Genomic DNA, 17,335 nt, shown 5'->3' with positions numbered 1-17,335 from the left:
CAGAGTCATTGACTTAGAATCAGAAGTTATTAGCTGTGTGACTTTAGCTAGAGTCCTACAACCTTTCTTAATACCTGCTCTGTGTGCCTTACAGAGTTGTTACAAGGTTTCCAAGTGAAAACGTATCTAACAGTGCTTTGTATGTTCTAAGTCACCCTTTGTTGTTGTTATTACCGTTTTAGTTTTATGGGAACAAAGTAAAATAACAATAATAACATAATTGGGTCATGGGGTTTCAGCAGGGTTTCTTTTGAGAAACTTTAACCACCAACATTAATGAATCTTAGAAGTCTTTGATAGCTTTTTGTGAAACTCATTCAGAACTGTAATTGAAAAGAGAAGAGGGAAATTGTAATAGAGGAGCAAGGTAAAGACAGCTTTTGTTCATCCTCCCACAGAGAGCCAACTTTAGCTCCCCAGAAATCCCAGCCCAAATGAGGGTCATTCTTCACTTCCCTTGAGTTTTGTTTTGTTTGCTTCAAGAATCTTGCCTAGAAGTAGAGACAGGCTTCAGTGGAGAAGTTGTTTCAAAACACTAACAATGGAATTGAGCAGTCCTAAAGATCTGAATGTTAGAAATACATACAAGTAAGGGCCTTTGACTGACCGTCCCACTGGTACCTGACTGTTGACTAGATGGAACTACATTTACCAGACCAGCAGGGGTTATGTTTAGGTAAACAACCCAAATCACAGTATTGAAGCACTGTAGCATGCTCCTCTCCTCTCTAGTTTTGGGGTATTTAATATTATAGTTGAAGCTATTTGTATGGTAGGTCTAGGTTGTAGCTGAGAATGAACTAGCCCAGAACACTCCGATGGGATTTTAAGGCATGATAGACAAAGCAATTGAAAAAACTGTAAGTCACCAGTATTTACCTTTCTCTGTTGCCACTGCGCATTTTGCTGTGTCCACTGAAACTGGACAGTAGGACAGTAGGAACTGGGGAACAAGCTGGTTTAGTAGCTGCTTCTGCTGCCACCTCTGGCCAGTCATGATCCATGCAGCTCAGAATATCCAGTAATAGGATTGGCAAAAGTAGATATTGCACTCTGGGTCCCTTTTTTCCCTAGATTGTATCCAGTACCAACCCAAACTGAGACCACTCAAATTGAGATTTTAGAATCTATAGAACAATCCATGTGCATCCTTTGGAAATATCTGACCATTAGTACCTGGATTGAGATAAGAAGGTTAGATAGCCTTTTAAGAATAAGATACCTACACTTTAAAAGGGATGTGATATCTCTATTTCAGAGGAAAGATTATCATCTTATGGCTTGCCATGAATGACCATCTTAGAGACAACTGTTTGTATTATATATGTGTTAATAAGTGGACATTTAGTTCATTCACCTGTTGTATTTTATTATACATCTGTGTCTGATTTAGGTATTCCCTCATTAATGGATGTTTAAATTATTTCAAGTTTTGCCATTATAAACAAATATAGAATGAATATCTATGTGTCTCCTTGTGCCTATGTATTAATTTCTTTCTGGCAGTGCTAGTTAAACTTTTTCACATTATACCATACGTAAAATATATTTTTGCTGCCCATTTATCACCTGGGAAGAGATGGTATATGGCAAAGCTGCAGAGATCTCTAGGGCAGTGTGTTACAAATAAAATCTTATACTCTAAAAAGGGGGCTGGCAAACAGTGGTCCTCAGCCCAACTCAGCCCACCACCTATTTTTGTAAATAAAGTTTTACTAGAGCACTACCGTGCCCGTTTGTTGACATATTGCATATGGCAGCTTTCATACTACAGTGGCAGAGCTGATTAGTTATGACAGAGACTATCTGGCCCGCAAAACCTGAAATACTTACTACCTGGCTTTTTACAAAAAAAGTTTGCTGACTCCTACTCTAAAATAATAATTACCAAACAAATACAGTTTTAACCATTGTAAATTTGTGAATAGTTTTTTTTTAATTTGTTTGATCTTGTTCATACACTTATAAATTTGAAGTCAAATTAATTTATGGTAAAATAAACAGATCTTAAATGTATAGTTCAGTGAATTTTGATAATGTAACCAACACCCCTGTCTGTTCAAGTCTTTTACTGATTTTTAAAATTGGGTTGTTTGTCTTTTTATTTTTAATTTATAGGAAGGGTTTATGTGTGTGTATTCTGGATACAAATTCTTTATCAGAAACATGATGAGGAAATATTTTCTCTCGGTCTATGGCTTACCATTTTAATTTCTTAACAGTATCTTTTGAAGGTGAAAAATTTTAACTTTATTAAAGTCCAATTAGTTGATTTTTTCCCTGTAACTACAAAAGTAGGTGCTTTTGTGTCCTAAGAAATCTTTGCATATCCTAAGGTTGTGGAGGTATTATTTTATATCTTCTTCCAGGAGCTTTATACTTTTAGCTTTTATATTTATGTCTATGATTCCTCTCATATTAATTTTTGTGTATAGTGTGGGGTAGGGACTGAGGTTTATTGTTTTCCATATGTTTATCTAATTGTTCAGACGTACAATTTGAAAAACTTGCCTTTCACTATCAAATTGTCTTGGTGCCTTTGTCAAAAATCGACTGACTATGTATGGGTCTATTTCTGGTCTCTCCATTCCGTTCTACGGCTCTTTTTATGTCTGTCCTTATGCCTTAAATGTTTATCTTGCATCAGGTATTTTGCAACATGTTGATTAGAAAGCTGTATATATACCTAGAAATGGTATTGCTAGGTCAGAGTGAAGTTTGTTTATCTTTAAATTGTCTGCTTATGCCTAATCCTTCTATGGGAAAATTACTCAGTAGTATCCTAACTGTCCTCTCTGCTTTGAGCATCTATCCGCTGTTAGTCCATTCGCCACATTGCCATCAGAATGATGTTTCCAAAATCAAATGTGACTTTGTTTCTTAAAATCTTCCATGACAGCTCAGTGTCTAAAGAGGTACATAGTAACTCGTTACTTAGAATACAGGAAACAAATCCTGTGGCTTTTCTCATGTACTGCTCACTTCTCAAAATTTGCCCGGTACTCCTGATCTCACCTGTCCAACTGCAAATTTATTCCTTGGAAGTTTTGTGCCCTTTTATCTCTATACTGGAAACATATTTCTTCTTTCTAGAATGCCTTCCCTCCATTTCATCCCATGAAATCCTCTTTATCTGTTAGTATCATTTCTTTTGTGATATTTCTCTCCAATTGACCCCATGTTCTCAACTATGAATATACTGTATTTAAATAGTTTGTTTACATGACTCTTAACTATATTGTGAGTTCTTTGAGAAGTTTGTCTGATTTATTTTTGTCTCTTTTTTGCCTAATAGTACTGGTCGATAATTGTTATTTGGTTGTTTTGTCGGGGGAGGAGTTAAATTAAATTTCCTCCAAGTAAAGTGATCCTTGAAAATTTTTCCTATTTCCAAATCTATCAACTAAAGGAAATAGAGGCTAATCTATGTGATTTACAGGTTTCTGATGTGAATCAAATGAGATCATAGACATGGGAATGTTTGAAAAATGTTTTAAAAATATGATGGCCTTATTGTTGTAATACTGAAAAATACTAAGTTAAAAAAATAGCTAAGTGTAAAAGTACTTTATGGACTAAAGCATTTACCTATACAGAATCTCAGCTATGTGTATGTATGTCTGTCTCTTTGGGTATCTCTGATTCAGTAAACATTTATTGAATACTTTCCCAGTTCTGGTATTATGAAAGCACCTATATATAGCAATAGGTAACATTTAGTGAACCTTACTATGTAATAATGCTCAAGAACTTTGCATATGTTATATCATTTAATATTCACAATAAAACTATATAGTAGATGTTGTCAGTATTCACATTTTATATAGGTCAGTAATTTGCCAGCGGTAATAAGACTGCCCCAGTCTGACTTCAGAACCTGATCTTTAAACGTTATGCTCAGAAATCAGCAAACCATAGCCCCCAAAGCCTGGCTTTGTAAGGCCAGCTGCAGTTTTCAAGGGTTGTTTTTTTTTTTAAAAAAAAAAGATTATATGACAGAGATATATGTGGACTACAAAGCATAAAATGTTTATCCTGTAGCCCTTTATAGGAAAAGTTTGCCAATCTCAGTATAAGTGATTAAGATAGAGTCCGTGTTCTTAAGAAACTCCCAGTCTAAATGGGAGATTAACACAAACATTTTTTTAAAATCTATTTCATGAGACAATGTATGGTTAGTGATGTTACAAAGGTATAAAAAAGAAACCCAAAATATAAACCCTCCCAAGATTGGGAGGTAGAGTTATTCCAGCCAAAGGAATGAAAAGAAATGGCATTTGACCTGGTCTTCAAAAAGTTGTAAGATGACCAGGAAGCTTAGGTACAGAATTCTGCACACTTGGAGTGCTTGACAGATGACGATAAAAATGGCTCACGTGCCTGGTATGTCTTACGGAGAGTAGTGCCAAAGTATCAGAACTCCTGGGCATTCGTTTTTCTTCTGCCCCTGATTTGCTGAATTATCTGGAAGAGAGCATTAAACCATCTGCTTCTCACTTTATCCGTCAGCAGAATGTGACTGAAAAAAATCAATCTAACAGCTAATTATGGCGCATTTCTCAAGGGACTCCAAAACAAATCTGATAGAAGATGCTTAGGTGGAGGTATTTTTTCAGTTGTAAAAGTATGAAACTGTTAGTGCTTTAGTTAAATAAACCTTGTATTTTGTATTCATTCTTAACTGTCATTGAATAGGTGAGACTGAAAATCAGTGTTTACATTTTGTAATTGCAATTTTTCTGATAAATTTTGTATTTATAGGAATTTAATACATAATTTTATGACAAATTACAATGATTTGAGGAAAATAATAAATAAATGTAACCATGCTTTTGAAGAACATTGGTAAAAGTAGTCAAGTTAATATAGATTGCTTGTTAGGAAATGTTTTAATTATATTGAGGATATAACATAGGATTGGCATTGTTATTATTACTCAACTCTTTGTTGTAAACAGTGGCAAGGATATAAACAATGAATGTCACTGTGAAAGATTTGTACTTTCTAAATTAAGCACATAGGAAAGTATTAAACTACATCAGGAGATGCATTTTCTGCTAACATAATTTAGAATATGACAGTTAAATTATTAATCAAATGGTTGGATATGGAGGGATTTTTCTCAAAGAGAGGAAAGGACAAATTACTCCATGTCAGTTGAAGAATATTCCAAACACCAAAAATAAAGGCAGGGGAGGCATAAAGATTCCCTAATTTTGTGGTTTGTGTGGACCAGCATTCATTGTATGAGTAATAAATGTTATGTCTATTGTTTCATGGTATTTTAAAAAATCTGATAATAGCTTTAAGCTACTTATTTTTCTGATCATTAATATTAATATGTAATTATTGAACTAATTAATGTGTATGTGGGCAAATCACTGTTCCCTGGTCTGCTGTGGATATGTAATTTAAATTAAGTGTTTCTCATTTGATTAAATGAAATCTCTTCTTTGAACATTTTTCTTAGCCTGAAAAGAAATATACATTAGTGATAAATAGCAACTGTAGTTTTGATGTTCTATGTTGGTATAGACCTTTTGTTTGGAATTGATTTACATAAAAATATATATTTGGCATTTTCAGTTGTTTAACAAAAAGACTCATACATATTTTACTATAACCACTGTAATATACCTTTAACTGTTTACTTAAACATATTTCTCCTGATTTTAATTGTGAGATTATCTATGTATTTGAGTAAGATCAGGAGTGGCCACAGATGCATAAGGAAGCATTTCTGTAAATTCATGCATTTGCCCTACCATTTCTTATATACTGCCTTGCAATTCTGTCTCATTGAAATGAATTGCCTGGGTCTTAAGAGTGTGCTGAGCAGATTAAAGAAAAGGGAGAGAAAAGAATCATTTGGAGAGAGTTTGAATGAAGTCTGCATTGTGGCTAAAAAATAGTCTGAGCGCTCTGCTAGCCATGCCATTCTTTAAAATAACAGGGAAATAAATGGTTCCACAAGAAATATTTTGACAAAATTACCAGTTGTCAAGGGCAAACTAGCATTTTAAAGCTATTGCTTTTTTAGTATAAAACATAATATGTTGTTATCCAGTACTGTGTTTAATTAGTGTAGATATTAATCAAATGCTATTTTGTGTAAGGGACTACAGGTAAGAGATGCTTATAGAAAAAGAGTTTGATTTGTGGGTTTTTTTTAAGGGCTGTTGCTCCTTCTCCTGTCTCTTCCTCCTTTCTATGTTTAGGTTAGTGACTTCCAGAAATAAGGATAAGGTAAAAAGCTCAGACTTTTTTTCCCCTTACTTGCCATTTTACAATCTGTTTTGTCTTTGGAATGAGAGACAATACATATTTGCAATCTGATACCCAATTTCCCAATTCAAAACAGAGATTTGGACACATTTTTCCCTAGCAGCACTAAATGGAAGAATTCACATTTTCTCAGAGGCCATTAAATAGAACAATAAAAATGATGCAGTCAACTCTCTCCTAAGTTAATTGAAAGAGATGTAATTGTAGATAATTTAAAATGATAGACGTTCAAAAAGCCACCTTTCCTCCACTTTGAATAGATTTGTGCTGTGGTAACTTAATCCCGGAGTATGGAAATGATGTGCAGAGGCCATAGTCCACCATGTGGATAAGACATACCCCAAGAAATAGAGAACTTCTGGGTTATTGTTGGATGATGGTGAACAGCTATAACCACCAGTGAGCTTGCCCTTTTTTGGCAGCTGGCTTTGTTTAGCATTTTAAAAAATTGCATGCTGTTTGCCTCTGATGCCTGGCATTCTTCACTTAAAATTGTAAATGTATTCTTATCATCCCCTAACACAGAGCTTACATATGCAGTCCTAGATCTAGCCTAAGACATCTGTTCTTGGGTCCATTTTTTTAAGTTGAATATGAAATAAATCTGTAGCCATGTCTTGCTGGAATGAAAGAGAGCACACATTATTACAGTGGAACCTGATCAAGCTACTTAGATGGACTTAAGTGAATGGGTGAGGTCTGTTAATGGATATGACATATTATTACCTCAAAGCCATTTCAATAAAGGATTAACGTTAATTTTAAGTTGTTTTGTTTTGTTAACAACCGTCTGGAGACAATAAATAACGAAAGAGACCTGATTGTATCTCACTTTGATTTCTTTGAAACCTTAAAATTCTGTCAATTAGAAAAGAGTAAGAAATTATTACATATGAAGGCAGATTTGATGTATCTGTTTGCCATAGTAGAAGGAGGACTTTGAGAAAGCTGTACTTCTACTTATACCAAATTGTAACCTTCATGTCAATATTGACCAGAAAATTCTTAAAGTTGAGAACTTGAAAGCATCTACACTGAAGCATAAATTAATACATCCAGATAGAACAAGTTTCTTCCCAGGGGAGAGGTTTCAGGTAGCCCATGACTCATCCTTTGTTGAATGTAAGCTGTTTTTCCACACAGCCTTCCAGTTGGACTGAAAAAGCCTTTGATTTAATAGAACTCTGTCTTTGTGTTTGTAATTTGTGAAAAATTTAGCCTTTATTAGTTGGTTAGAGGTTTCATTGAAACCTTTCCAGGCCTAACTCCCTCTTTAGCCATCAGAAACACTTTATCTTTTCTCATCATTAATGATTTTTAGTAGTTTCTCTGGCATCTTTTTAAAAAATTTTAAAGAGCTCTCCTCATTTATTCTCTCTAGAAAACAACCCCGAGGAGAGGTAGCATGATTTTTAATTACTCTAGAACAAGAAGAAAACGGGTTAGAGGTTGTGTTAACTGGAAAACCGTGTCAGAGATCAGGATTTTCTGGATTTAATTTCATCTAGATCATGTTGTTGTTCTGTTAGTGCTAAATTTGTTGCTTCTATTTGACATAATCATTTTAAAATAATTTTTAAAAATATAAAGCAATGAATACCTTTTGTTGAAAATCCATAAAGTATGGAAAATGTAAAAAAGAAATAAAAATGCTACTGAAACATATGTATGTATGTGTATTCTTTTACTCTTTTGAATGCATGTATTTTTTAATTAAGACTTTACTTAGAGCAGTATTTTAGTTTTACAAAAAAATTTATGAGAGAGTACAGTTCACTCTTTTTCCTCTCCCAACCCCCTCCATGGCCCGAGTTCCCTATTATTAACATTTGCATTGATGTGGTACATTTGTCACAATTAATGAAGCAGTATTGGTATATTATTATTATCTTAAGTCTGTAGTTTACATTGGGGTTCAATCTTTGTGTAGTAGAGTTCTGTGGGTTTTGCCAAATGCATAATGTCATGTATCCACCATTACATAGTCATTCAGAATAGTTTCACTGCCCTAAAAATCCCTTGTTTCTACCTGTTCACTCATCTCCCTACTCCCTACCTCTGCTTTCTGTCTCCATAATTTTGCTGTGGCTTGGCACTTAAAGCCATACCTACCCAATCCTCTTTCTTTCACAGCGGAGGCAGAGGCAGCTGGGAAAGAACATACTCTGCAGTCCGAGATGGCAGCAAGAGCTAAAGATAGGAATGGTGGCAGGGTGACTCTTGGAGCTGCTGGTACTTTATGGATTGGTCTAGCATACAATATGAGGGAGGTTTGCTGTTCCAATCCCTGTTTTAGTAGGCCAAGATGTTAGTTTAATTTATTGGTTATAATTGGCATGGTGCCACATTGATTAAGTTGTCTTCTGTCCTTAGTCCCACAGAAGTCTTAACTGTTTTGTTATTTCCTTCATCCAACATGACTCTGTATTTTCATTTTCTTCTCTCATGGTATAGCCAAAATTTCTTGTTATAATTCTTGTATCCTAGAGTATTGGGGTTGACCTTTTCCTTATCATCAGGAAAGCCTAATGAGGCCTTCTTGATTTAACATAGTTGGATGATAACTTAGCAGAAAAATTACAAGTAGCTGTAAATCCAACATGAAATGTCGCATTCCTAACTCTCCAACTATGTACTAACCACAGAGGCAGCCATAAAATTCCCCCAGGGCAAAAGGGAATGCAGCGTGCCAACTGGCAGCTCAATCCTGCGAGATCCTGGTGGACACCTGCACACTCACTCCATCACTTCCTCCGGGGATGCTCAAGGAATAAAGGCTATTGTTACGTTGAAGTCCGTCCTCATGGCTATTTCTTTCAAGGAGACGTGACATGTAATGAAAGAATAAGAGGAATACGAGAGTGGAATTTTGAATTTTTTATGAGAATGGAGGGAAGAGAAGTTGAGGTTTGGCTCTTTAGTAAATTAGATTAAATTAAGCCTTGTCTTTGTTTCTACTGCTTTCAGTTTCTCTATTCTCGTGTTTCTTACCAATGAGAAAAGCTGTTCTAGGATTCTTTAGGATTCTTTGAGTTAAAAGGAGGTTCTAAGTTAGGAGAAAGTGCTAAATTATTAAAAAAACAAAAAGAAAAAAACACACAAGCAAAATCCCCAGACCTCTCACCATGGAGTTACAGGGTCTTTGCAATCTGAATCATCAAAGAAAGTGATGGCAGTAGCCCCTTTATGAACAAGCTATCTGTGGACTGTCTGGAACCTCTTGGCAAAGTAACATATGTGTATATAAAAGTTAAATGAGTAAATTTATTTCAGAAACATTAAGAATGACTGACTGCAGGGAACCTTCCATTAGGTGACATGAAGCAAACCAATCTCTTTGGTCTTTTTTCTTGTGATACTGTTCTGCCTACCTCATCCTGAACTGCATAACTCACTAAGATATTACATATTTTCCATTAGCTGTTTTTTCAGTCCCCAATCCAGAGTTAATTCTGTCAGAATATCATTGAGGTCAGTGAACCATGAGTCTAGTTGCTTTTGCAAAGCATTTCTATTGCTAGTAAAAGCAGCACGCACCTCATAAGAATGCTACACAGTCATTCCCATAGTGTGATATGCTGATTTTTAAGAATGTTGCTAACACTGCAGTGTATTTCATATGATTGAAATTAGAACTTTTCATTCAATTGGCTGAAGGCTTCAAACTGGCAGTGATAAGTCTTTTGAGTTGTTGCTTAAGTAGAGCAGTGATGGAATTCATATGGCAGGCGACAGTTGCTCATTCAAGTTCAGAACGAGATCTCTATCAGCCACAGTGGTTGAAAAACAAAAGGAAAGTAGCAAAATGAAAGTAGCCCAGATGTTCACTTTTTAATAGTATGTCTTTCCTTCGTATTTTATATGAGAACAGAGCTCAGTCTTTAAATGAGGATATAAATATTAATGTTGCCATGTTAAAAAGCCAAAGAACTGAGCTGGCATATTTATGTGATTTTTTTTTAAAAAAAACAGCCATCTATAAATCAAGTAAAATCAAGAAAGCTCCCCCATGCCTCTAGAGGTCTCGCCAGAGCTAGTTAACTTTTGGTCTTGATCGCCTTTTACTCTTGCCTTCTCTAACAAGTCTCAGAGAGTTCAGTAAAAATTTAATCAGTCAGATTTGGCCACACAGTGACAAGAAAATGTAATTCTCAGAAGTCCAGATAGTCATTGTGGCTTTAACTTAAGCAAACAAATTCCTTTCTGTAACATGAGCAGGAAGTATTACCAGTTTACACAACTCACTGCTATTCTGTGCTTTCAGTGTAGCACAGAATTTTGAACAAGTCACGTTAGTGATGATAGAGTATCAGAACTTTCAGATAGCTTGGAATTGCTGCTCATTGTTCTATTACCTATGGTAAACAGTCTGAATAAGATTTACTTTGGGTGTATAGCTTGTATTTCCTTATTTAGTATATCTGGGAGTATATCTTTAGCTCACTTTAATGGGAACTTCGATATATTTTTCAAAGAATTTGATATTTTGGCATACAAGCCTTTTCCTGGACCAAACTGTGGAGGCAACTCCTTGAGAATTGTTCAGCAGAATTGATCCCAGGATAAAGAAGTAACTTTTTTTTGATAATTACTGTGTGTCAGGCGTCATGCTCAGCTTTCTTCATGCAGTATCTTATCCTCAGAATAACTCGATGAGTAAGATACTGTTACTAATCCCATTTTACAGATAAGTAAGGTGCTGCTTATCAATGCCATTTTCCAAATGAAGAAACAGGGGTAAAGTTAAAGATAACCTATCCAAAGTCATATAGTATTAAGTGATGGAGAGAGGATTTGAACACCAATTTTTTGTGATTCCAAACCCTGTACTCTTATTACTGTGCACTACACTCAAGGTACTGCGTGAATAGGCATTTGCCTTACTATGTTTTGTTTGATGTCTCTCCCTGCTCCAGCCTCCGGTAGGGCTGTGAGTCCCAGCGGTTGGCACAGTCTTTGGAATGGCTGTTGAACGTGAAGGCACCTAGCAGCTCTAACTATTCAAGGCAAGCCTTAGGAAGAGGATTAAAACCTCCTTCTACTGCTCTGTACCTATTTGGAGGAAGTCTGGACATATGTGGGGATTGAGCAAAATCTCTTTGGACTTGAGACCAGAAAATAGACAGCTTTTCTGGCTCAGAATCACCAAAAACTTACTAATAATCCCCTCTTCCCCACAAGCGACTTTAAGTTCTAGGCAGAAAACACTGAGTTGAATTATCTCTGGGATCTGTTCCAGATTTAAATTCTTTTGAATGTGTATCCCAATAGGATAAAAATTATGTGGTAAACCAAGTAAAACAAAAGACATTCTAACATAGTATGTACTATGTTATTTTCTTTCATTTTGAAATAGATCATTGTTGAGGAAGCTGAACTTATATTCTAGGCAAAAGTTTTTCATTTATAAATATGAACACCCCTTTCTTAACACCTTACTAGGCACCTGAGTATGTTGATATTTTTTTCGATACCATTTTTGTTGGTGACAGTGTTTTGCTTAGTTTATTTTTTTTTCCCACTAAAAGAAGTATAGTTCTGGGTGAGGTTTTTGAACTGGAAATCTTGAAAGGCAAGAACCGTCTCATCATTCTATACTCTGCCTAGTACAGTGTTTGGCATGATAGTATTCAGTAAATATTTGAATGAATGAATGAATGAACAAAGAATCAATAAAATGGATTTCTCTGTCCTGAAGATATAGGTGTAGTTTTTTAATTTCTTTTTGAAATGTAGTAGTCAATAGGGCTTTAAGGAAGTTGAAGCCTTGGGACAATCAGAAGATAATAATGCCACATGAGTGAAGTTTGGAGCTAGTTATGTGGAACATTTATTTATTTATTTATTTATTTATCTTTTATTTTTTTGTTGTTGTTTATTTGGGGGGGGATGGTAATTAAGTTTATTTATTTATTTATTTTAATAGAGGTACTAGGGATTGAGCCCAAGACCTCGTGCATGCTAAGCACACACTCTACCACTGAGCTATACACTTCCCCATTATGTGGAACACTTAGAATACCCTTTTTAGGAAGAAATCACAAAAAGAAGGTAGCCCTACTGATTTTGCTTTTGTTTATGGTCATATGTGAGGAGCTGGGATCTTCCTTTCTTTTTCTGTTTTCTTATTTTAAAAATGAGCTACCTTTCTACCTTACTTTTTTCTCTCTCTCATATCATCTCCACATCAGGAAAAGCACCCCAATTTTTCTTGCCTTACAGAGACTATTAGAGCTTAGTTTAAAATGCAGCTCACTCTTTCCCCACACACTCTTAATTATAGTTTCTCATCTGTTAAAGGTGCCCAACTCTTTCTTAACTGGCACACTAGATAAACTATAATATTAGTGGTAAATTTTTGATTCCTATTTATTCATGCAACAAATGTCATGTTTCAAGGTCTTTGTTCTAAGAATCTTGAAATGAGTTTTACATATCAGAGAAAAGAGAATATTAACCAGACTTTTTAATTCTTATTTATACTAACTGACTTTCTAATAGCCATGCAGTTGGTTTGGGTAATTACATTCCGAAACCAAGTGATTTATTTTAAAACATTTTTCACTTATGTAGAAAAACAGTTTGAGAACTGGTGAATGCATATTACATTTTAAACGTATTCTAGGTCTATTCTCTATAAGTGTATTCTTTAATGGTCCAGTGATTAACTGTGATTCTAATTTATTATGCACAATGACAACATCTTAACTGGAGTTAATTTGTATGTTCAGGTTAATAATTTCTGTTATTGAAGATTTAAGTTGGGACATTTTGTTTGTGAAATCTCTCTGCCTGGTCTCTTTGTGTTTTCCAATCATTACTATGTGATCTTTAATATGTACAGTAAACTTTATGGATGCTGGCTATTGCATTTTGGTTTAGTCTTCTCGTTTCATTGCAAAGTTGATAAAACAGCTGTAACATTAATGATACATAGATATTGGATTCTGAAACTAATCATCATCTACAAAAATTATCAATCTCTGTTCTAAGTTAATATCCAGGTAAACAATCAACACAGATTCTATTATGATCATCATTGAGAATCTAATGGATCTAATTTTGTACAAGGAAAAAAAAAAGACTTTAGAACTATCTCATTTTTTTCTTCAAAAGATATAGATGGTTGGCTTATAACTGTAATCTTTAGATGTCTCTAGAGTCATTATGCTCTGTCATGAAAGTATGCAAGAGCCATTTGCTATAATGACAAACTGGAAGTTTTGAGAACATTTTGTCTAGTTCAAAAACAACAATTACGAAACACAGAACTTTGCCTAGGCAGCTATATCCACTGGCATTGTGGTCATTCTCTGATTAGACACTTTGAGTGCTGGGTACCATCCTTACCTAGGGTGTGAAGTGTTGAGATGGCAGCATATTATGATAGAAAAGAAAAGGCCATGGATTTGAGATGCAGACCAATCTGGATGTGAAATTCAGCTCAGTCACTTTTGCTCTAGTACGTAGGGCAGGTTACTTACCATCCTCTGTAAAATGAAAGTTACAATACTTCTTTAGAGTTTCTGTGAAGATAGAAGCATGCAGAGTGACTTCTTGTTAGATGGTAGTTATATGAAGAATACAACGTGGTGATGATTTCGTGTTTTGATATTGTCTCAGGTGAAGTAAAGGACAAAAATGTTCAGGTGGTTGAGCTCCCCATTGTAGACAGTCTTCACCCTCGTCCTCCGTATTTACCCCTGGCTGTACCGGAAGACCTTGCAGATCGTCTTGTACGAGTCCATGGTGATCCTGCTGTGTGGTGGGTGTCCCAGTTTGTCAAATACTTGATCCGCCCACAGCCTTGGCTGGAAAAGGAAATAGAGGAAGCCACCAAGAAGCTAGGCTTCAAACATCCAGTTATTGGGTAAGAATCTGATTTGTTCTTCATGAAGTGATGTGTAGTAGCAGGGATAAATACCTTTATAACACAGTGTAACCTTTACAAAATACAGTTTAATTTTCATAACCCTACCCAAAAACAGAGATTCCAGAGTTCATTTTAGGCTACAGGGAGACCATTCTTCCTTTGTTCACTTAGAACAGCTGAGTCATCATAATTTAGTCATTTTTAGTCATTTGTTCATTTATTCATTCAACAAATATATTAAACCCATATTTCTGAAATTAGCTGTCTCTCCTGGAAAAACCGGCAAAATTTCATTTTATTGGGAGTATTTTGGATATACACGACTCCTGTCTTACTCTAACAGGGCCATGGGATGAAGCTGTCACATTTATAGCTTTCCTAGTGCACCGTATTCTTAAGCTTCATTAATTGCCACTGGTGATTATTTTGCATTTTTGATATTCTGTTTTTCGTTTTTGTTCTGGAAGCTATTTTGAGACTAAAGATATCATTTGTAGTGTAAGATAATGTTAAAATTATTATGTAAAATTACCTCTTGACCCAGTAGGGAGTTATCATGTATATATGCGTTCAGTCATGCTTATGTTAAGAAATCCTGGGAGCAAGGAAAATTCAAAAGAACATCTTTGCTCACAAGCATGTGCTCCCATACCCATACATAAAGAGTTAGAAAGAGGGGTTTTCCTGGGTCCTGATGTCAGATTTCACACCATAGGAAATGTTCTTTGCCTAATGGAAAGAATGCTAGACTGAGAATTAAGTGACCTTGTTAATAGTCTTGAATTTTCCCTAATTCTAGGCCAAGTTACCTAATAATAGTGTTAATTGGGCTTTGTTTTTCCATCTGCAAAATAGGGAAGGTAATGCCTGCCCTAAAAAAGATGATGTGATAATATAAGAATGAAAAAAAGGATTTTAGTTCAATGGGGAAAAATGCGTTGTAAAATATTATTACCTTTCAGAGAGACTGATGCTTAAATAATTCCTGAAAATAGATTTGTAGGCTAGACTATGGCATTCTGCAGTTTCTACCGTTCATAATAAAGTCAGCTATTGATTAATATTAATACATGTGTTGATTCATTCACTTATCTGCAGAACATTTATTGAATACCTGCTACTGTAGGGGACAGAGATGAATTTTTTTTAAATGGCTCCTTCCAGCTCATTACAATCCATGGGAAAAGAGACTTACACAACTAACATTGTACGGGTAGAATGTGATAAATACCCTGAGAGAAGCTTAAATAGTATTATGAGGGGAGGGGAGGGGAAATGTACTTCCATCTGGATCAAGAAAGGTTTCATAGCTCCAGTGTTTGAACAGGATCTTTAAAGATGGAGAAAGATACAGTATAGTAATTAAATTACCAAAATACCTTCAAATACATTATCTCATTGATCCTACAGTACATTCCTGTGATGTGGGTAGAGATAGCCATTTTACAGGTGAGCAAACTAAGGAAAGAAAATCAGAGTCAACAAAGGCAAAACCAGGACTTAAACCCCTTAACTGCATTTGGATTTCCTGTAGTTTTACATACTAAATAGCTACCCTTATTAATTTTCCATAGACCATTCACAACATTGAGAATTGGCCATATAGAGAAAATTGAAGTACTACAGACAACTAAGTTAATTTGCACATTGGGGTGGTCTGCAGTAATGAAAGAAGGCATACTAGAATTCAAGAGTCTGGGGGTCCAATCTGGCTTCCACCACTAATAAGTTGTGTGACTTTGGACAACTTATTTGATCATTCTGGTATCTAAGGTTTCTACTAACACAATACTAAACAATTAGATTTCTGTGACTACCCATCATTCATTCATTCATTCATTCATTCATTTATTCATTGTGTTTGGAAAATAAATAAAATCAGATTCCTTGCCCTGGAGGAGCTTGATAGATAGTGAAAATCAGGCAAGTACACAAATAACTTTAGTTCTGTAAAGACTGGGTTAAAACGTATGTGAAAGAAACCAGCCTCCCTTTGCTCTATGTTGTCTTTTTGTTCACTGAAATGTCTTCAGAGGCATCGATTTCTTTAACTGTCAGATGAGTTACATTAAATTAAATGACTTCTAAAGTCCTTGACGGGTCTAACATTCTGTTTCTTCCGTAAAGATTCCATTATGGTCCTCTCTCAAAGTACTAATCCAGGCCTAATTTCAGGAGTACTTGGAGAATTGAGAAAATTGCTTAGTAGTTCTCTGCCACTGTGTCAAACACTCCTCTTCTTTTGATTTTTCCTTCTATTATTATAGCTCTCCTATATTTTTGTTTTTATTTTCATATCTTCCATCCTATATCTTCCCTTGTGTCTTAGTCTCCAGAAGTTATTGACCCCTCTTCTAAATGTTAGAGCTAAAGTAAGTACATGGTAAAATCAGAGTTTCAAATAGCATTTCTTCTCATGAAACTTTTCATTGAAATTCATTGGAATTGTTCTTTCTTCATCCCTTAGAGATAAAATCATCTCTATGGAGCCCAGTGAACAATTCCAAATTTCCTGAGAGAACCAGTGATTAAGAAGAATGTGGGAAGGAAAAGATTATAGGACTGGTGTTCATGTGATAGTGTTCACATCTGGACTATCACCTGGAATGCAAAGGAAAGGATAACCATGAAGATGTCAGAGTAACTCCAATGAAACCAAAGCCTCACTCCAGATTCATAGTAAAAAGCTGGCCCTAGGCTTGACTTAAGACCTGCCCATATATTGTCACATAACTTGTTAGTGGTGGGAGCCAGATTGGACCCCCAGACTCTTGAATTCTAGTACACCCTCTTTCATTACTGCAGACCTAAAGGGAAACAAATCTATCCTTTTCTTTTCCCACATATGAATACTGGTTTAATAATTTGGGGAGAGGGTGGTATGTGGGAAGGGCAAATTTAAGGAGTGTTCAAAATTGTCCAGTGAAAACACAGACTGGCGTGTACTCCTCCATCCAAGCAGGCAAACCTTTTCACAGTTCTTACTGTTATTTTAAGTTCATGGAGCCACTCTAGCCTTTTTGTTGTAGGACGAATGAACTTACTTTCTCTCTTTACCCTATCAAACACAAGCAGATGCTAATCTCATCTGTCTTAAGAAAAATCCAAAATTGTAAAGTTGGGGACACAGATTTACACCGTCTTGCACTGAATAAGGCATTGACTTCCAACAGTATC

General features: G+C 35.4%; 1 protein-coding gene across 5 annotated transcripts in view; it reads left to right on the top strand.

Annotated features, from left to right (window-relative positions):
• Nucleotides 1-17,335, top strand: part of FUT8 (fucosyltransferase 8) — a 255,589-nt gene that overhangs the window by 218,446 nt on the left and 19,808 nt on the right. For all 5 annotated transcript variants that reach the window (XM_045522109.2, XM_010962271.3, XM_074365376.1 and 2 more), the window contains one exon: nt 13,909-14,155. In XM_045522109.2, coding sequence (XP_045378065.1) covers nt 13,909-14,155 — 247 coding nt within the window. The remainder of the gene's footprint in view (nt 1-13,908; nt 14,156-17,335) is intronic.

Source organism: Camelus bactrianus, chromosome 6, assembly GCF_048773025.1.
Source record: "Camelus bactrianus isolate YW-2024 breed Bactrian camel chromosome 6, ASM4877302v1, whole genome shotgun sequence".
In the NCBI taxonomy this organism is placed as follows: domain Eukaryota; kingdom Metazoa; phylum Chordata; class Mammalia; order Artiodactyla; family Camelidae; genus Camelus; species Camelus bactrianus.
This window is presented reverse-complemented; position numbering and strand designations above follow the sequence as displayed.